We start from the raw sequence: 22052 nt of genomic DNA on the forward strand, positions 1-22052 counted from the left end.
CAATTTCGTGCACCAACAGGTGAGGAGCATACAAAGTTATCTTGAATATTTCCTTTTTTTTTTTTTGTAAAGATAATCCTGTGGGGATTACCTGAACGGCTAATAGGTGTGCCCAACTTCGATTGGCAAGTTCACTTGCTTCATTTGAGTTTGGAAAAAGCAAATGATCTAACTAGGCAAGGCCTCGGTTGTGGCGTAAAAAAGGAGTGAAATTCAGTTGTTCATTCTCAAAATTTTTACAAGAATGAAAAATGGTGAAAACAGTCCAAAACCTATCCTCGTCTGATTGTACATTTGGGAAATTGGGTTTGTATGTAGATAATTAAAACCCTTCAATATACTGCTTGTCAGTATGACCACTCTCGGGTTTGGTCATAAAATTCTCAAAGATGGCATTGAGCTAAAATTGAAGAAGCCATAGAGGGCCTCCTGCACTTATTATTTTGTTATCTCGTAGGTCACAAACAAATTGGCCAAGTTCTTCGAAGATGTGCCCCAAAAGAAGCTTAGCCAGGTTGAAAGTTTTACCTTCGTGGAGAAGTATAGCCAAAGAGAGGTAAAGTTTTGACATTTGGACGCTATGAGAACAAAATAGAATTGCATTTAACCAGTAGAATAAGAAAGCTACATGTTCATTATTGGTGATTCTTATACCTTCTCTACCATGTTATGGGTGATGAAATCACTGTAAGAACTACTCAGAACGACGTTGTATTGACGTTCAGGTCGCATTTCAGAAGTATAATCTGGTGAATTGATGGGAAGTCCAGTGATTGCGGCTACATCGAGAAGAGACATTCCAATCATTCCATAAGGAAGGTAGAAATTATTGGTGGTTCTGTTCCAGAAGCATGTAACAGCCCCGGTCATCCAAGGATGTGTAGTCAAAGAAAAATGAGAGAGTCTCAGCAGTTCATGAATCCCTAGAGCTCCCCAACTGGCACTTTTGGTGGGTTCGAGACGTCGGTACCAGGCTGTAAAGTCATATCCCCGTGGATTGATTTTTGGGTTATTTCTGAACGTCTTTTGGTTGATAAAATGTGAAATATTGAAAGATTAGTTTATTAGCAAATCTTCCCCTTCAGCATTGGGAAAAGAAAGAGATTTTCTGTTCACCTTTTCCAGAGATTCAATTGGTCCGAGGAAGCAATGTGTGTCAGTTTCGATTGTGAAAGGAATTAAAATCCTATTATCACTAGACTGAATGTGAGGATCATCAATGATTTCATCATCAATCTGATTGAGAATGCGAAGAGCTGGTGGAGGTGGTGGTGTTGATGCATGGCCTTTACCTTTGTCAGAAGATGTGATTTGTGAGGAAGAGCCAGCCATTCTCAGATTGAAAAGTTTTGTGAAGAGATTCAAGGTTGTAAAGAAAGCTTAGAGAATGATGGAATTCAAGAAAATTGAATGAAGGTAAGAATGGTGGATCTAAAGTGTTATTGTAACCGTTACTATAGAAGAAAATGCAAAAAGAGGTAACTTCTTGAGGAAGATGGAATGGTGGAGAGAGAAGGCGTGACTCTTGGGAGACGTGTCGAGTGGACTGGTGATAATGGAAGGTTTAAACGATAATTATTATTAATTTGAAAACTGACGTTTTTGGATTAAGTGCTTTGCTTTTCGATAATGATTCCAAAGGAAACCACATTAATCCAAGGGGGCAATTTGTTAATCGAAAAATTAATTTCGATCGGAAAGAGTCAAATCGAGAAATGTTAAGTATAGGTTTTTCGAGAAAATGTGCTTAGGAGGCTAAGTTTGGGAGTTGCTGACGTTGGAATTGTTTCCAATTGCTTTGTCGAATCGAAGAAGCTAAGTCGAGAGGGAGATTCGATTTGAAGGAGGACTTTCAGAGATTTAGTCGAGTGGTCAACGAAGTGAGAAGGTTAATGGATAATTAGTCACATAGGGAATATCTATAATCGTGTAGCGAAAACAGTTACCAAGGGCGGTTGTGTTTCAAAGTTGTAATTTATTTTAATTATAATTAATTGTAATTAATGTGATCCAATTAACCGTTATGTAAGGTTAGCCTATAAATACTAGGAAATTTCAGTGAAAAGGTGTTGGAACTTTTACTCGGAAAAACACTCAAGCACACTCACATCTCAGGGAATTCCTAAGTCTGCAATCGAGTAACTTTTCTGTAGGGTTCCTTCTACCTTCTTTATTCTTTCAAATTATTTTCCTGTAAATTTAACATTTCAATTGATTTTATCTATTAAGTGTTCTTTGCTTTTATTGTTGAATTTATCTTTCTACGTTTAAATTTTACATGTTGAAGTCCTTTGATTCAAACGAAGGCAATTTATTGTTTTTTCTTTAATTTCTTTAAAAATTGTTGTTTTAGTTTTCAAAACTTTAATTTCTGAGTTTTATTTGTCAATTCATAAATTTATTTTATTTTAATTTTCAAATTTAGTCTGATCGAAGATGCTTTGATACGCTTCTAGAAAATTGGTACTTGCACAGAGTAGTAGGTTTCGCTCCTAGATCATTAGATATCGAACCACCATCGATTTGCTAAAAATCGACAAAACACACTCAATCCAGCTTCTCTAAACTCCAAACACACCCTTACTTTTTTGGTTTTTTTTTTTTTTTTTTAATTTCCTTTCATTTTACGTCCTCTTCTGTTTTTAGGGATGTTGTTTCCCTTATTATTAACTGCCGAGAGCACTGAACAAACCGCGACGAAACAATACATTTAGCTGCTGTGGGAGTGTGGGCCGGGTCATGTATACCGTCGTAGCAATTGTCAGTAATTGATAAATCGCAACGCTTTCGAAACAGCCGCTAATAAACTGCTGCCATAGGATTTCTTGGAGTGAATCTAGTTTCCATGTATGCACCGATTTAAAAGATGCCTTTCTATTACCCGAGTCATTCCAAGGTAAGAAGTGAAGCGATTACAATGCGCATATATGTCATTTCTTTATTATTCTATTTGAAACTTATATTATTTCGTTTGCGGGGGGAGATACTAGGTTTTCTTCAAATGGATAAAGGTCAAAATGGGATTGTAAATCACAAGATTCGAGAGCCATTCGTCTATAGTATATTGGTTACTCTCTTCTATCCTATCTGATATAAAAAAAAAAAGTAAAAGAAATAAATTAGGATAAGAATTGACTAAACATTTTTCTATTTGGATTAGGTTATTGACACGAATGTCGTTTATATTTGGTGAAGGCATTTACATTGTTGTCGCCATCACCACCGTTCACCAAACGTAATATTTGTATGTTAAATCCAAATGTCTTAATAACCCAAACGTAATATGTGTTTGTTAATGATTATCTTCTTGGATGATAATAACCCAAATGTTTTAGTCACCCAAAAAAAAAAAAACCTAATGTTTGATCAACTTGCTTCTACTTCGTAGTAGGCTTAAAAATAAACAATCCACCAATCATATATACATTGGACTCAAATTATTTGTTTAAAATTTTAGCACGCATGTAATATAAAATATTGAACTAAATAAAATCCATTTATCATTTTGATAGAAAGTCATTCTTTACACAATTGATTGAAAATTTAAAGAAATTATAAAGATAAGAAAAATACTACGGTGCTCTATAAAATTACAGGATCGAGTATTTTTATGGTATATCAGTATATGTGATTTATAAATAATTATTACATATTTTATTAATTAAATTTAATTCACTTTCAAAGTTTAAATTTATTAAAAATGAATATTAAAATATTGATTAGATCAAAGAACTTAACTTTAAAAAACAAGCATTGCCTCCTGATTCTAACAATTTTAAATGGCTACAAAAATCTCAGAAGAATAATATATAAAGAAGTATTGAAATCACAATTAAGAACATTAAAACAACATATACATTCTTCAGTTTAATTTGTCTAAGACCGAACACATCATAGTTACATATACCTTTTGGTAACAAGATTAACACAAGCTTTTTTTTTTATTTATTTTTTTGGAGCATCATAAACCAATATTTACACTTTGCACAAATTTATACCACTAACCAAAAAGCATGAATTGAGGACCCCTTTACTTTCTTCCCCAACATTTCTATCTTAAGAAACAAACTTGGAACACTTGAATTAAGCCTTCATCTTCATCTTCATCTTCATATTTACGCGGCGATTCGACGGTGTGTCAATCCTTGATGAGAAGATTGGACACTAGAAGAAGAAATGACCTGGGTAACACTAGAAGTAGAAGCAGAAGTAGGGTTTTGAAACCTACCCGAATCACCCGGTAGCCTCATGTATGAATACGAAGGTGAATCACAAATCCATGTTCCTGAAGCAACACCTTCATTACCATACTTGTATTGCATTATAGCCTTGTAAACAAAAGGAATAAGACCCTCCATTTTGAAAAATGTGATGTGTCAGGTAGTTTGAATAGAAATCAAAGAGAATTTGAAAGGTTTATTCTTTGATTTGGAGTGTGTATGAGTTAATTGGAGAATGAGAACATTTATTCTAGTATATATAAATGGATTAGAGAGTGACGATGACGTGGCATAATAGAGTTTTTTTAATTTTTTATTTATATATATTAGATAATTAGAGTCCACGTTTTCACGCAAGGGATGGAAGCAAGAAATTTTCAACGCGAACTCACCATAGATGACCTTTGAAAGCTATGTGCAAACCAACAACGCCTATCTTCATAGAAGCACATACCACTAATTGGAAACAAATTAATTATCATGTTTTCATTTATTTATTAATTCTTTAAACTACTTTTGGAATAGATATACAATTTCATATTATTACTAATATTATCACATGGTTTCAAAAACGAATTTTCCCCTATATTTTCTTCTAAGATAATTGGGAATAAATAGTTACAATTTTTTTAAAGCTAGTTAGGAATAAATTACAGATGAGGCAAATTTCAGAAAGTAAATTCTATTTTTTGTTTTTTTCTTTATTATAGGTTAGCTGGTTTTGTTTGATGGGTTTGAGCTTTCGAAACAAGATTGGATGGTTTGGGATTTGATAAGTCATCCTTTATTATTTTTATTTATTTTATTCCTCCCTATCCTATGAGTCTAGACAGTCCACTGGTATCTCTTGAAACCTGGGTATTAATTTTTTAATTCTAATATTCTTCTTGGGTTCTAGCTGTTTGTTTACATGTTGTTTTTAAGTAGGTAGATTTTATGGTGTTTATAATTTAATGTTTAATTTTTATTTAATTTATATTTTACGATAAAATTTAAAAAATTAATAATTATTTGTTTTTATATTTTTAAAATTAAATATTAATTTTTAATTTTTTTAATAAATTAAACAAATACTTTTAAACATCATAATAATCACTTCGCTCTTAATAAGGTGCCTGATAATAAATGAATAATGGTGGCCGCCACCTAGCTATATGTATCTCTGTGCTTGATGGCTGATATAAAATCTTTTATAATTTATATATTAATCATCATGTTTTGCATATTGCTTATAGGGCCACACGGCTACACCTAACTCAGAGAATTATTTTATTAAGAGCTGATTTAGTTGTACTATCATCACTAGATGTGATACAATTTTTCTTTTTATTGCTTGTGACTCACTTTTGAGTTTTCTTCCCCTAATGGTGTATATGCTTTTTCTGTCCATGATATGATGCCCTTTATTTTATTTTATTTTATTTTTTCTATTTTATTTTTTCTAATGCGATCTTTAATTTATTTTCCTATTGCATCGAGTCTTATCTTCTTTAAGTTGTATCACTTGTAACTAGGGTTAGGAAGCGAGAAAGTCCATCCCATTTCATTTTATTTCGCTTACATTTTGTTTGGATAGATAATAGAAAATGGAAGAAAAGAAAATGAAAGAAAAAAAATGAGAGGAATGAAAATAGAAGAAAAAATGGATTATTTTATGTGTTGTTTGGATAAAGAGAAAATAAATGAAAAGAAAATAGAGAAAAAAATTTTTTTTGTTTGGATAGAAAAAAAAGTGAGAGGAGAAAAAATTATAATAGAAGAAATTACATTAATACTCTTATATCTTTTATTTTTTTAATTAATCAAAGGATAAATTGGTAATTTTATACTTATTACATATTTTTCTTCCATTTTCATCTCATCCTTGAGAAGAAAACATTTTTATGGGTCCCACATCAATTTTTTTCTTTCCACTCTATTTTCCTTCCTCATCCAAACAACAAAAAACTCACATTTCCATCCATTTTCTTTCTTCACATTTTCTTTCCTTCCATATTCACCCCATCCAAACAATGTGTTAAAGTCTATTTTATAGAGGATTGACCTATTTCATTTTGTTTAGTGAGCCGATTTTAAAATTCTATCCCATCATGTTTAATTGTGGAATAGCAGACTAAACCTACCAAATTTTCTTTTTTTTTTATTATTATTAATTATTAAATAATATATATAATTTTATAATTATTTTAATAAATTTATAACTTCTAAAACATAAAAAAAATTATAATTTTTATATTCAAAAATATTAAAGTGTTTGTAATTATAAATACCTAATAAATATAATTATAAATATTGTCTCTAAAACAAAATAAATATAATTATAAATATTGTCTTTAAAGCAAAATAAATATAATTCAAAACACTCAATTTTCATCTTCATTTTTTTTGTAAGTTGGGTCGGAAGAAGTTGGGTTTTGGCAAAAAATTGCAAAAGTACCCCCTTACCAAAAAAATAATAAACCCGGCGGAAAAGTCCGCTCTACCCTGTCAAAGCCCGCCAAAATCCGCGGTTTAAGTGGTACGAGTTAGGCGTGATTTTGCTATTTGGCAGTCTCAATCTTTTAGTTCGACCAGTCTTTTTTGGCGGGTTACGCAGGCCGACTCGGCAAGTTTAGACTTGTTTGCCATCCCTACTTCTAAGCTATGATAAAAAAAATTAAGATTTATTTTTATAAATAATTAAATATCTTTTTATAAAAATGTTTAAGATAAATCATATATATTATTTTTTATTTTTTTTACACAAATATCTCTTCATCATAAAATTATTCTTTAATTGTTTTGCTACCAAATTCAGCATGTCAAGTAAAGAAGATTAAAAAAAAAAACACGCATACACATACTTTACGACGATCCTTATCAATTCTCTCTCACTCTAATAATAACCAAAGATATCAATTTCATATGAGAGAAGATTTGCAAAGGAGGTTATTAGGAGTCAACCACAAAATTATGTACACTTGAATAAACCATATTTGAATTAATAATTAGATTGTAAAATGTAAACTCAAATATGAAACACCATCTATCTCTCTACACCAAACATTAGAAACAAAGGAAATATTTTAATGTTGGACCATCTCTTAATATTTTTTTTTTTGTAAATAATCATGAAATTAAATAATCGCATATTGCTGACTTTTTAAGATTGAATAACTTTATAATTAGAAGTTATACTCATTTGAAAAATACGGAGTCACTCTTTAATTTGATAATTTAAAGAAATAATTTTTTTTTTTGGAAAAGTCTAGGGGCCAGCAATTTTTGTGTTTTCTGGCCAGCACTTAACCATCAAAACAAAAGTGAGTGATTTCCCACCATTAGATGTAATCTCACACCATTAGAAACGTTATTGATGGCCAATTGATGGTTACAAAACACCAAAATTACTGGCTCCCTAGCATTCCTCTTTTTTTTTTTCATGATTGATTACCATGGATGTATTCCCTTCTTGAAAAGGATAGTGTGATTAGTGAGGAGATTTCGAGAACTTCAAACTTAATTATGCAAGACTAGTTAGTTATTTGCTAGGTCAGTTAGTTACTTTTGGTGGTTAATTTTCTGTCAAGGATTGACCGAGTCTGAGACTTGCTATGTATATATATGTGCTGTGCATAGAGGTTAAGAGTTCAGTTTTCGTTTTTTGATGAGTTACTTTGCACTGCAAGCAATTCTTTTTTTCTCAGTTTTTAAACTCTGCTTTTCTTTCCTTTTCTGTTTCATTTTCTTTTCTATTTATTCCTTTATTCAATTCTATTAGAAAGTTTGCATGATATCAAGAGCTTAAGGCAAAAGATTCATAGCTTCTTCTAATGAAGATTCTAACAATTCAGTTGTCAATAATAATCTCTTTACAAATATTCAACCAACCATTCTTGCTCAATTTCTGCAAATTTCTTTTAAATAAAGACCTTTCAATCCAATTGGTGATAAACTTGAAGAAAACAATCAGAAGACATGGCAATAATAAGCAATTTTGGCCATAAAAGGCCAGAAATTTGAAGACTACTTGTATTTTGATCGTGTTCCACCTCAATTTGACTCTCCTGAAAATCAAGCAGTTAGGATTGAGACTCAGTAGTACAAAAATTGGGACAGGATGATTACAATCTGGTTTCTTGGCTTCTTGCTTCAATAGATCCGGTCTTCAAATACAAGATGGTGAGATGCAATTACAGCTATAAAATTTGGGGAAGGATTGAATATTACTTCTCAAAATCAATAAAGTGCAAAATCAAACAATTGAAAGTACAATTAAAAATCATAAAAAAGAATGGTAATACAACTACGGATTATATTTTCAAGATGAAAGCTGTAGCAGACTTTTTGGCTGCATTAGGTAATCCTCTTACTCATGATAAACACATTGATGCAATTTTAGAAGGTCTTAGTGAGGACTATCAAGTGATGCTAACCACTGTCACTTCAAAGCCTGAGCTATATAGTCTATCTGAGGTTAAAACCATGGTACTTACTCATGATGATATGGTTCAAAAATTTTGAAAGCCTGAGAGAATTTTTCGTTCTGGCCAATTATACTCACACTTCTTTTCCCTTTATGCCAAATTCAATATGAGGCACTAATTCTCAAAGAAGAGGTAGGTCTGGAGGTCGATTTGCAGAGGAGGGAGATCTTTTTATCAGTCTCCAAGGCCACAATGTCAAGTTTGTGGTCGCATTGACCATATAGCTTGGCATTGCTTCCATATATTCAACTACAAAATCCCTCATCTATCAGTGAATCAAGATACTCGAGGAACTCATACCTCTTTTACAGCATCTGGTTCCACTTCATCTACTCAATCAACCTCCATCCACTTCATCCACACCTCCTCTAGCAACATCCATTTTCATAATCCTACTGCCTACATTGTTGTTCCGTCTACCGTCTCTGATCCGTATTGGTATCCAGACACTGGTGCATCTCACCATGTTACACTTTATTAGTCAAATCTAATTGCATCTTCTGAATATTCAGGTCTTGGATCAGTTTAAAATTGGGAATGGTACAAGTATTCTTATTAAACACATTGGTCATTCTTTTCTTTGTGCTTTAAAAGATGGTTTTCATACAAAAGCTTGTTCATACTCCGCACATCATTCAAAATCTGATAAGTGTTTATAAATTTGCATAAGATAACTATGTTTTCTTCGAATTTCATGCTCATTACTGTGTTGTTAAATGTCAATTCACTAAAGAAGTTCTTTTGCAGGGTTTTAGATGTAGTACCCTACCACACAAACCTTTACGCCTAGGATGTAAATCAAAGACTGTGAGGTGCTACGACATCTAAAAATAAAATACATACATATATAACAAGGATAATATAGCTAGGAGCCTTGAAAGAAAAGGATGAGATCAAAATAAAACTGAAGATGCATCGCTCACGAAAAACGATAAGACTAAAAGCTTATACAGAAAACCAAAAGACAAATATATAGAGTTCAAACGGATAAGTATAATCAAGTTCTAAACTCGACCTGTGAAGCAAAGGCCGGCCAAAGGATACGTATACATATATACACGCCAAAATGTTTCCCAAAAGACAAAAATATAAATCCTATTTCTCCAAGTCAACCTCTAAGAGGGACAAAATACAATATATATACTGTGGAGAATATATATATATATATATACACATAACCTAAGTACAAAATATAACAGCCCAAGATGAAATCTTCACTTGCACGGAGAGTCTCCAGACGCTCAACGAGGTGCCTCTCGACCAGCATATGGAATGAGAACCGGGGGTTCTCAGTATGGTAAAGGTGCCCAGATAGATAATATATAAGGTTTCGGAAAAGGCTGAGGCATTCTTAGAAATTTGACACTCAGATTTTGACTTAAAGATTATACTAAACCAAAAATTTTTTGGTAATCTATATAAGGGATTCCAGTTCTAAGCTAACTATTCACTTTCTGTCTCCTTCAAATCTTCCAACCACTATGTATAGAACAACCCTCATCACACCTCCACCACATGAGGAGTCTCCAGAATACAGACACATACAAAACAGACAAAGAAAGCACAGGTATAGATAGCAGTTACAGCAAATAGATCAGGTAGCAGTTAACTACAGATAAGCAATTAGGCAAGCCAAAACAAAGGCAAACTCATACAAAATATACAAATGCATATGATGAATGTCTAATCCTACTTGCTGTAAGCTCACGTTCGGTTGAACTGCCAGAACTCGACACATCTGGTAGCTAATCTGGATATGGTCTCTTGGTTGCGCATCCCCAGAAAAATCATAAACGAAGGAGAGTGCCTTTTCACCTTCTCCTGGAGGTACCTCGAAGGAGTGTGTCTTTCCACATCAAAGGAGTGTGCCTTTCCACCTTGCAACCAGAGAAAAATATGGAAAAAATAATACGAAGGAGAGTGTCTTTCCACCTTTCCCACATCCATACCATGATAAGAAAGGGAATCCTTTATCCTCAACTTGCCAAACTCGTGAGCGGGACAAAACCACCGTCCTCACTACGGACAGGATAAAACCTCTGTCCCCATAACGACACCACAACCACGAGCAAGCGGGATGGAACCTCCGTCCTTGCCTGGTGCAAGCGCCAACACAATTTTTTAGGTAACGCACAAGCGGGATCACACCCAGACCTCGCCATGTCAGCCAATCCGGCCATACTCAGTCATCGCCAATCATAACATTCACATATCAGCCAATCCGGCCATACTCAGTCATCGCTAAACTCAACATTCAAGTCTTATCTCAATTTAGTATTTCGTAAACTCATTACTCATAGGCTTTCATCAAAATTCATTAGCTGAAGTCTACAATCTCACCCAAAATGTCAATCTAATTTGATCCATAAGTTCTCACTCATTTCCATGCCTAAAAACAGGTTGTCGGACCTTAAACAAGGGTTACGGAAGTTTACAAGTTTGCCGAGAAGGTCAAATAATTAAAAACAGTGTTTTAGTGCAAAACAGGGAATCATGCATACGCATCATTGCTGTGCGTATACACGCACTAGATGAGCTTCCCTTTGTGTGCATAGACATCATGGTGTGTGTACGCACAACTTGTAAAATCCCCAAGGTGTACGTGCGCACACCCCTCGTGCGTATGCACGAGTCTTTCCAAATGCCCTGATCTGTGCGTGTGCATGATAGTGTGCGTATGCACACATACCAGAATTCCTGGTTTTCTACAAAATTTTGTTTTTATACCAAAAATTCATATACACATAACTTTTTCGTTAAAAATAATTTTTAACCCGTTTTTCAAACGTTATAAGCTTCTCGGACCCAATTTTCATTTAAAATAAGCTTCACAAAATTTGGGAGTCCGAAAGCCAGGTTTTGACTCATTGAAGTTGGTCAAAAACAAGTTTTCACCAAAAGTTGCTAAGAACCCCCCAACTTCAAAACACTCAAACTAAACCAAATCAATCATACCAAATTTCAATACTTATACACTCCTACACATTGTGCATCATTCCTCACTTCTCAATTATTCCAACACTCAAACCATTAGACCTGAAATTTACCAACCCATTCCAAAAATTCTCAATTCTCAATAACCATTAACCTAAGTTTTCACGCAACATTATATATTAACTACGAGAAACCAAAACTATACCTTGGTCGATTCCTCCCTAGTCACAAAACACCTCAAGACCTCTTGTCACACAAGCCTCCAAGTTCCAATGTCACCAATTCAACTAGTTCAGCCACCAAAGCTACTTCCAAGCACACCGCTTCATCAATTTGACTTCAATTTCGCATATATTCAACCTAATTTTATATAATTTCATATGCATACATGGTACACGAAATTGTGATGTCCAGGCTCAAACAATCCCTAGCAACGTGAGTAACTTAGTACGCGTAATCGTGATTACACTTTAATGATGTAAAATTCTTGGCTCTTTCTTTCCCTAGCAATGGCGCCAAGAACATGGTGCCAATACCATGGTTCACAACTTCGATACAACTAACCAGCAAGTGCACTGGGTCGTCCAAGTAATACCTTACGTGAGTAAGGGTCGAATCCCACGGAGATTGTTGGTATGAAGCAAGCTATGGTCACCTTGTAAATCTCAGTCAGGCAGATATAAAGTGATAATGGTGTTTTCGAATATGATATAATAAAATAGGGATAGAGATACTTATGTAATTCATTGGTAGGAATTTCAGATAAGCGAATGGAGGTGCTTCCGTTCCTCTGGACCTCTGCTTTCCTGCTATCTTCATCCAATCAGTCTTACTCCTTTCCATGGCTGGCTTTATGCAAGGGCATCACCCTTGTCAGTGGCTACATCCCCTCCTCTCAGTGAATAATATGCTCACGCACCCTGTCACGGCACGGCTATTCATCTGTCGGTTCTCGATCATGCTGGAATAGGATTCACCCTTCTTTTGCGTCTGTCACTAACGCCCAGCACTCGCGAGTTTGAAGCTCGTCACAGTCATTCAATCATTGAATCCTACTTGAAATACCACAGACAAGGTTTAGAATTTCCGGATTCTCTTGAATGCCGCCATCATTCTAGCTTACGCCACGAAGATTCCGGTTAAGAGATCTAAGAGATATTCATTCTAGCTTATTTCATGTAGAACGGAAGTGTTTGTCAGGCATGTGTTCATAGGGGAGAATGGTGATGAGCGTCACACATAATCATCACCTTCATCACGTTCTTGGGTGCGAATAGATATCTTAGAAGCGAAATAAGATGAATTGAATAGAAAACAGTAGTACTTGCATTAATCTTTGAGGAACAGCAGAGCTCCACACCTTAATCTATGGAGTGTAGAAACTCTACCGTTAAAAGTACATAAGTGAAGGTCCAGGCATGGCCGAGATGGCCAGCCCCTTATTGTGATCTAAGATAGCATACAACTGATCAAAGATACCTAATACAATAGTAAAAGGTCCTATTTATAATAAACTAGCTACTAGGGTTTACATGAGTAAGTAATTGATGCATAAATCCACTTCCTGGGCCCACTTGGTGTGTGTTTGGGCTGAGCCTGAGTGTTTCACGTGTAGAGGTCTTTCTTGGAGTTGAACGCCAGCTTTTGTGCCAGTTTGGGCGTTCAACTCTGGTTTTGGCTCCTTTTCTGGCGTTGGATGCCAGGTTTGGGTAGAAGGCTGGCGTTGAACGCCAGTTTACGTCATTTATTCTTGGCCAAAGTATGGACTATTATATATTGCTGAAAAGCTCTGGATGTCTACTTTCCAACGCAATTAGAAGCGCGCCATTTCGAGTTCTGTAGCTCCAGACAATCTACTTTGAGTGCAGGGAGGGCAGAATCCAACAGCATCAGCAGTCCTTCTTCAACCTCTGAATCTGATTTCTGCTCAAGTCCCTCAATTTCAGCCAGAAAATACCTGAAATCACAGAAAAACACACAAACTCATAGTAAAGTCCAGAAATGTGAATTTAACATAAAAACTAATGAAAACATCCCTAAAAGTAACTAGATCCTACTAAAAACATACTAAAAACAATGTCAAAAAGCATATAAATTATCCGCTCATCACAACACCAAACTTAAATTGTTGCTTGTCCCCAAGCAATTGAAAATCAAATAGGATAAAAAGAAGAGAATATACTATAAATTCCAAACTATCAATGAAACATAGCTCCAATCATATGAGCGGGACTTATAGCTTTTTGCCTCTTGAATAGTTTTGGCATCTCACTTTATCCATTGAGGTTCAGAATGATTGGCATCTATAGGAACTTCAGATTTCGAATAGTGTTATTGACTCTCCTAGTTCAGTATGATGATTCTTGAACACAGCTTCTTTATGAGTCTTGGCCGTGGCCCTAAGCACTTTGTTTTCCAGTATTACCACCGGATACATAAATGCCACAGACACATAATTGGGTGAACCTTTTCAGATTGTGACTCAGCTTTGCTAAAGTCCCCAATTAGAGGTGTCCAGGGTTCTTAAGCACACTCTTTTTTTTTTTTGCTTTGGACCTTGACTTTAACCGCTCAGTCTCAAGCTTTCACTTGACACCTACACGCCACAAGCACATGGTTAGGGACAGCTTGGTTTAGCCGCTTAGACCAGGATTTTATTCCTTTAGGCCCTCCTATCCACTGATGCTCAAAGCCTTGGGATCCTTTTTATTTTCCCTTGCCTTTTGGTTTTAAGGGTTATTGGCTTTTTCTGCTTGCTTTTTCTTTTTCTTTCTATTTTTTTTCCTATTTTTTTTCGCCCCCTTTTTTTTTCTTCTTTTTTTTTCTACAAGCTTTGTTCTTTGCTGCTTTTTCTTGCTTCAAGAATCATTTTTATGATTTTTCAGATTATTAAATAACATGTCTCCTAGTCATCATTCTTTCAAGAGCCAACATATTTAACATTCTTAAACAACAACTTCAAAAGACATATGTACTGTTCAAGCATACATTCAGAAAACAAGAAGCATTGTCACCACATCAATATAATTAAGCTAAGTTCAAGGATAAATTCGAAACTCATGTACTTCTTGTTCTTTTGAATTAAAACATTTTTCATTTAAGAGAGGTGATGGATTCATAGGACATTCATAACTTTAAGACAAAGTTACTAACTACTAATGATCATGTAATGAAGACACAGACATAGATAAGCACGTAACACGAAAAACAGAAGAAATAAGAACAAGGAATGAATCCACCTTGGTGATGGTGGCGTTTCCTTCTTGAGGAACCAATGATGTCCTTGAGCTCTTCTATGTCTCTTCCTTGTCTTTGTTGCTCCTCCCTCATTGCTTTTTGATCTTCTCTTATTTTATGAAGCATGATGGAGTGCTCTTGATGTTCCACCCTTAGTTGTCCCATATTGGAACTCAATTCTCCTAGGGAGGTGTTGATTTGCTCCCAATAATCTTGTGGAGGAAAGTGCATTTGAGGCATCTCAGGGATCTCATGGAAATGAGCTTCATACGCCTCTTGAGCTCCATGAATGGGCTCTCTTGCTTGCTCCATCTTTTTCTTAGTGATGCGCTTGTCCTCTTTAATGAGGATATCTCCCTCTATGTCAATCCCAGCTGAATTACATAGGTGGCAAATGAGGTGAGGAAAGGCTAACCTCGCCATGGTGGAGGACTTGTCAGCCACCTTGTAGAGTTCTTGAGATATAATCTCATGAACTTCCAACTCTTCTCCAATCATGATGCTATGGATCATGACGGCCCGGTCTATAGTAACTTCAGACCGGTTGCTAGTGGGAATGATTGAGCATTGAATGAACTCTAACCATCCTCTAGCTACAGGCTTGAGGTCCAATCTTCTTAGTTGAACCGGCTTGCCTTTGGAGTCAATCTTCCATTGAGCTCCTTCCACGCATATGTCCATAAGGACTTGGTCCAACCTTTGATTAAAGTTGACCCTTCTAGTGTAGGGGCGTTCATCTCCTTGCATCATGGGCAAGTTAAACGCTAACCTCACATTTTCCGGACTAAAATCTAAGTATTTCCCCCGAACCATTGTAACATAGTTCTTTGGATCCGGGTTCTTACTTTGATCATGGTTCTTTGTGATCCATGCATTAGCATAGAACTCTTGAACCATTAGGATGCCGACTTGTTGGATGGGATTTGTTAGAACTTCCCAACCTCTTCTTTGAATTTCATGTCGGATCTCCGGATACTCATTTCTTTTGAGTTTGAAAGGGACCTCGGGGATCACCTTCTTCTTGGCCACAACATCATAGAAGTGGTCTTGATGGGCTTTAGAGATGAACCTTTCCATCTCCCATGACTCGGATGTGGAAGCTTTTGTCTTCCCTTTCCCTCTTCTAGAGGATTCTCCGGTCTTAGATGCCATCAATAGTAATGGAAAAACAAAAAAGCTATGCTTTTACCACACCAAACTTAGAATATTGCTCGCCCTCAAGCAATAAACAAAAGAATAGAAGAAGAAGAAGAAGAAATATGGAGAGGGAGAGGGAGATGTGGTTTCGGCCAAGAGGAGTGTAGAGGGGTGTGTTGTGTGAATTTGAAGAAGAATGGAGGGCTTTATATAGGGTAGGGAGGTGGGGTATTGGTTCGGCCATATGGGTGGGTTTGGGTGGGAAATTGGTTTTGAATTTTGAAGGTAGGTGGAGTTTATGAGGTAGGTTTATTGGGAAGAGTGGGTGGATGTGAGTGGTGAAGGTTTAGTGGGGAAGAGAGATTGAGGTGATTGGTGAGGGGTTTTTAGGGAAGAGTGTTTATGGGGTTGTGTGAAAGAGAGTGGTGAGAAGAAGTGAGTGGAGGTAGGTGGGGATCCTGTGGGGTCCACAGATCCTGAGTGGATCCTGTGGGGTCCACAGATCCTGAGGTGTTCAAGGATTTATATCCCTGCACCCATTAGGCATGTAAAAATGCCTTTGTACTCAACTCTGGGCGTTCAGCGCCAGGTTGGTGGCCATTTTGGGCGTTCAACGCCCATTTGTGTGCCATTTCTGGCGTTGAACACCAGAACCATGCCTGTTCTGGCGTTCAGCGCCCAGAAGCTGCCCATTTTGGGCGTTCAGCGCCAGAACCATGCTCTGTTCTGGCGCTGAACGCCAGACAGATGCTCCTCCAAGGTGTGATTTTTCTTCTGCTGTTTTTGATTCCGTTTTCAATTTTTCTATTTATTTTGTGACTCCACATGATCATGAACCTACAAAGACATATAATTAAGAAAAATATAGTTAGATAAATAGAAATTGGGTTGCCTCCCAACAAGCGCTTCTTTAATGTCAATAGCTTGACAGTGGGCTCTCATGGAGCCTTACAGATGTGCAGAGTTTTGTTGAGACTCTCCAACACCAAACTTAGAGTTTGGTTGTGGCCTCCCAACACCAAACTTAGAGTTTGACTGTGGGGGCTTGGGTTGACTCTGCTTTGAGAGAAGCTTTTTATGCTTCCTCTCCATGGTTGTAGAGGGAGATCCTTGAGTTTTAAACACAAGGGAGTTCTCATTCCATTGAAGGACTATTTCATCTCTGTCAACATCAATCACAGCTCTTGCTATGGCCAGGAAAGGTCTTCCTAGGATGATGGATTCATCCTCTTCCTTTCTAGTATCCAGGACTATGAAATCAGCAGGGATGTAAAGGCCTTCAACCTTTACTAACACGTCCTCTACTTGTCCATAAGCCTGTTTTCTTGAGCTGTCTGCCATCTCTAGTGAGATTTTAGCAGCTTGCACCCCATAGATTCCCAGTTTCTCTATTACAGAGAGGGGCATGAGGTTTATCCCTGAACCAAGGTCACATAGAGCCTTAAAGATCATGGTGCCTATGGTGCAGGGTATTATGAACTTTCCAGGATCCTGTCTCTTCTGAGGCAATGTCAGTTGATCCAGATCACTTAGTTCATTGATGAACAAGGGAGGTTCAACTTCCCAAGTATCAATGCCAAATAATTTGGCATTCATCTTAATGATTGCACCAAGAAACTTAGCAGTTTGCTCTTCAGTAATATCCTCATTCTCTTCAGAAGAGGAATACTCATCAGAGCTTATGAAGGGCATAAGGAGGTTCAATGGAATCTCTATGGTCTCTAGATGAGCCTCAGAGTCCTTTAGTTCCTCAGAGGAAAGCTCCTTGTTGGTCACTGGACGTCCCAGGAGGTCTTCCTCCTTGGGATTCACGTCCTCCTCTCCCTCATTGGGTTCGGCCATTTTGCTTATTTCAATGGCCTTGCACTCTCCTTTTGGATTCTCTTCTATATTGCTTGGGAGAGTACTGGGAGGGATTTCAGTGATCCTTTTACTCAGCTGGCCCACTTGTGCTTCCAAATTCCTAATGGAAGATCTTGTTTCATTCATGAAACTCACAGTGGCCTTAGATAGATCAGAGACTAGATTTGCTAAATTAGAAGCATTTTGTTCAGAGTTCTCTGTCTGTTGCTGAGTTGATGATGGAAAAGGTTTATTATTGTTAAACCTGTTTCTTCCACCATTATTAAAGCCTTGTTGAGGCTTTTGATCCTTCCATGAGAAATTTGGATGATTTCTCCATGTTGAGTTGTAGGTGTTTCCATAAGGTTCACCTAAGTAATTCACCTCTGCTATTGCAGGGTTCTCAGGATCATAAGCTTCTTCTTCATAAGAAGCCTCTTGAGTACTGTTGGATGCAGCTTGCATTCCATGCAGACTCTGAGAGATCATATTGACTTGCTGAGTCAATATTTTATTCTGAGCCAATATGGCATTCAGAGTATCAACTTCAAGAACTCCCTTCTTCATAGGCGTCCCATTATTCACAGGATTCCTTTCAGAAGTGTACATGAACTGGTTATTAGCAACCATGTCAATGAGTTCTTGAGCTTTTGCAGGCATTTTCTTTAGGTGAATGGATCCACCTACAGAAGTGTCCAGTGACATCTTTGATAGCTCAGATAAACCATCATAGAATATATCCAGTATGGTCCATTCTGAAAGCATGTCAGAAGGACACTTTTTGGTCAACTGTTTGTATCTTTCCCAAGCTTCATAGAGGGATTCACCTTCTTTCTGTCTGAAGGTTTGAACATCAGCTCTAAGCTTGCTCAGCTTTTGAGGAGGAAAGTACTTGGCTAAGAAAGCCGTGACCAACTTATCCCAAGAGTTCAGGCTGTCTTTGGGTTGAGAATCCAACCACAATCTAGCTCTGTCTCTTACAGCAAAAGGGAAAAGCATGAGCCTGTAGACTTCAGGATCTACTCCATTAGTCTTAACAGTATCACATATCTGCAAGAATTCAGTTAAGAACTGAAAAGGATCTTCAGATGGAAGCCCATGAAACTTGCAGTTCTGCTGCATCAGAGAAACTAACTGAGGTTTCAGCTCAAAGTTGTTTGCTCCAATGGCAGGAATGGAGATGCTTCTTCCATGTAAATTGGAATTAGGTGCAGTAAAGTCACCAAGCATCTTCCTTATATTATTATTATTTTCGGCTGCCATCTCCTCTTCCTGTTCGAAAATTTCTGAAAGGTTATCTCTGGATTGTTGTATTTTAGCTTCTCTTAATTTTCTTTTCAGAGTCCTTTCAGGTTTTGGATCTGCTTCAACAAGAATGTTCTTATCCTTGCTCCTACTCATATGACAAAGAAGAAGACACAGAAAAGTAATAATAATAATGGAGATCCTTTATACCACAGTATAGGGATCCCTGTGTGAGTGGAAGAAGAGGGGGAGACAAAGAATGTAATATAATGGAAGAAACACAACTGTGAGGATGGAAGAGATGTGAGATGAGATGTTAGGATATGAATGAATAAATAGAATAAGATGGGAGAGAGAGAATTTTCGAAAAAAATATTTTTGAAAAAGAGTTAGTGATTTTTGAAAATAGTTTTTGAAAAATCTTAGTAATTTTCGAAAATTAAGATTTAAAATTTAAAATAATAGTTAATTAAAAAGAAATTTTGAAAAAGGGGGAAGATATTTTCGAAAAATGAGAGAAAGAGAGTTAGTTAGGTGGTTTTGAAAAAGTTAAGAAACAAACAAAAAGTTAGTTAGTTAGTTGAAACAAATTTTGAAAAGGTAAGAAGTTAGGAAGTTAGAAAAGATATTTTGAAAAGATATTTTTGAAAAAGATAAGATAAGAAGATATTTTTGAAAAGATATGATTGAAATTAGTTTTTGAAAAAGATTCGATTTTTAAAATCTCAATTAATGACTTGATTCACAAGAAATCACAAGATATGATTCTAGAACTTAAAGTTTGAATCTTTCTTAACAAGTAAGTAACAAACTTGAAATTTTTGAATCAAAACATTAATTGATTATGTTATTTTCGAAAATTTGGTATAAAAATAAGAAAAAGATTTTTGAAAAATATTTTTGGAATTTTCGAAAATAACTAAGAATTTTGAAAAAGATTTGATTTCTGAAAAAGATTTTGAAAAAGATGAGATTTTCAAATTGAAAAATTGATTTGACTCATAAGAAACAACTTGATTTTAAAAATTTTTTGAAAAAGTCAACTCAAATTTTCGAATTTGATGAGGAGAAAAAGGGAAAAATATTTTTTTTTATTTTTGAATATTTATGATGAGAGAGAAAAACAAGAAAAATGATGCAATGCATGAGAATTTTAGATCAAAACATGTGATGCATGCAAGAATGCTATGAATGTCAAGATGAACACCAAGAACACTATGAATGTCAAGATGAACATCATAGACACAATTTTGAAAAATTTTTTTTGCAAAGAAAACATGCAAGACACCAAACTTAGAATTCTTTAATGCTTAGACACTAAGAATTCAAGAATGCATATGATAAACATGAAAAGACACAAAACAAAAAATCATCAAGATCAAACAAGAAGACTCACCAAGAACAACTTGAAGATCATGAAGAACACTATGAATGCATGAAATTTTCGAAAAATGCAAGATGCACATGCAATTGACACCAAACTTATAACATGACTCAAGACTCAAACAAGAAACAGAGAAATATTTTTTATTTTTATGATTTTCTAATTTTTTTGGATTTTTTTCGAAAATTATATGAAAAAGAAAAATAAGGATTCCAAAATTTTTAATATGAATTCCAGGAATCTTGCATTCTTAGTCTAAAGCTTCAGTCCAGGAATTAGACATGGCTCACTAGCCAGCCAAGCTTTCAATGAAAGCTCCGGTCCAAAACACTAGACATGGCCAATGGCCAGCCAAGCTTCAGCATGTAACACCAGAGTATATTGCTCTTGATAACAAATTGCTACTCATTACTTATCAAATATGTAACTTGCCTCTGATGGTTTGGAAGCCCCAGTCCAAAAGAATTTAGACATGGCTTTACAGCCAGCCAGGCTTCACATGCTTCATGAAACACTAGAATTCTTTCTTAAAAATCTTGAATAAAATTTTTGAAAACATTTTTATTTTTCTCGAAAACAGATGAGAAAGTTTTGAAAGATTTTTGAAAAATTTTTGAAAACAAAACAAAAAAGAAAATTACCTAATCTGAGCAACAGGATGAACCGTCAGTTGTCCAAACTGAAACAATCCCCGGCAACGGCGCCAAAAACATGGTGTTGTTGTCGGGATTGGGATCTCAGACGATTCTTGGCGCCAAACAAGAACAATTAAGTCCCCGACAACGGCGCCAAAAACTTGGTGCACGAAATTGTGATGTCCAGGCTCAAACAATCCCTGGCAACGTGAGCAACTTGGTACGCGTAATCGTGATTACACTTTAATGATGTAAAATTCTTGGCTCTTTCTTTCCCTAGCAATGGCGCCAAGAACATGGTGCCAATACCATGGTTCACAACTTCGATACAACTAACCAGCAAGTGCACTGGGTCGTCCAAGTAATACCTTACGTGAGTAAGGGTCGAATCCCACGGAGATTGTTGGTATGAAGCAAGCTATGGTCACCTTGTAAATCTCAGTCAGGCAGATATAAAGTGATAATGGTGTTTTCGAATATGATATAATAAAATAGGGATAGAGATACTTATGTAATTCATTGGTAGGAATTTCAGATAAGCGAATGGAGGTGCTTCCGTTCCTCTGGACCTCTGCTTTCCTGCTATCTTCATCCAATCAGTCTTACTCCTTTCCATGGCTGGCTTTATGCAAGGGCATCACCGTTGTCAGTGGCTACATCCCCTCCTCTCAGTGAATAATATGCTCACGCACCCTGTCACGGCACGGCTATTCATCTGTCGGTTCTCGATCATGCTGGAATAGGATTCACCCTCCTTTTGCGTCTGTCACTAATGCCCAGCACTCGCGAGTTTGAAGCTCGTCACAGTCATTCAATCATTGAATCCTACTCGGAATACCACAGAAAAGGTTTAGACTTTCCGGATTCTCTTGAATGCCGCCATCATTCTAGCTTACGCCACGAAGATTCCGGTTAAGAGATCTAAGAGATATTCATTCTAGCTTATTTCATG

At 36.1% G+C, this 22052-nt stretch overlaps 1 protein-coding gene and 1 non-coding gene across 2 annotated transcripts; one reads left to right on the forward strand and one right to left on the reverse strand.

The window, feature by feature from the left end:
• Positions 1 to 3832: 3832 nt before the first annotated feature.
• LOC107639404 (uncharacterized) lies at positions 3833 to 4455 on the reverse strand. The gene has a single exon (XM_016342890.3). The coding sequence runs from the start codon at positions 4356 to 4358 to the stop codon at positions 4116 to 4118; it is 243 nt and encodes an 80-aa protein (XP_016198376.1). The 5' UTR covers positions 4359 to 4455; the 3' UTR covers positions 3833 to 4115.
• A 14140-nt stretch (positions 4456 to 18595) lies between these two features.
• On the forward strand, positions 18596 to 18703 carry LOC148568562 (small nucleolar RNA R71). The gene has a single exon (XR_015881853.1). It is a non-coding gene; the product is annotated as a small nucleolar RNA R71 (small nucleolar RNA).
• The last annotated feature ends 3349 nt before the right edge of the window (positions 18704 to 22052 follow it).

Source organism: Arachis ipaensis, chromosome B4 (genome assembly GCF_059453495.1).
Source record: "Arachis ipaensis isolate K30076 ecotype BB chromosome B4, ASM5945349v1, whole genome shotgun sequence".
Taxonomy (NCBI): Eukaryota; Viridiplantae; Streptophyta; class Magnoliopsida; order Fabales; family Fabaceae; genus Arachis; species Arachis ipaensis.

Excerpts from the sequence above, each read along its gene's own strand:
- LOC107639404 (XM_016342890.3), bottom strand. The coding sequence starts at position 4,358 with ATGGAGGGTCTTATTCCTTTTGTTTACAAGGCTATAATGCAATACAAG.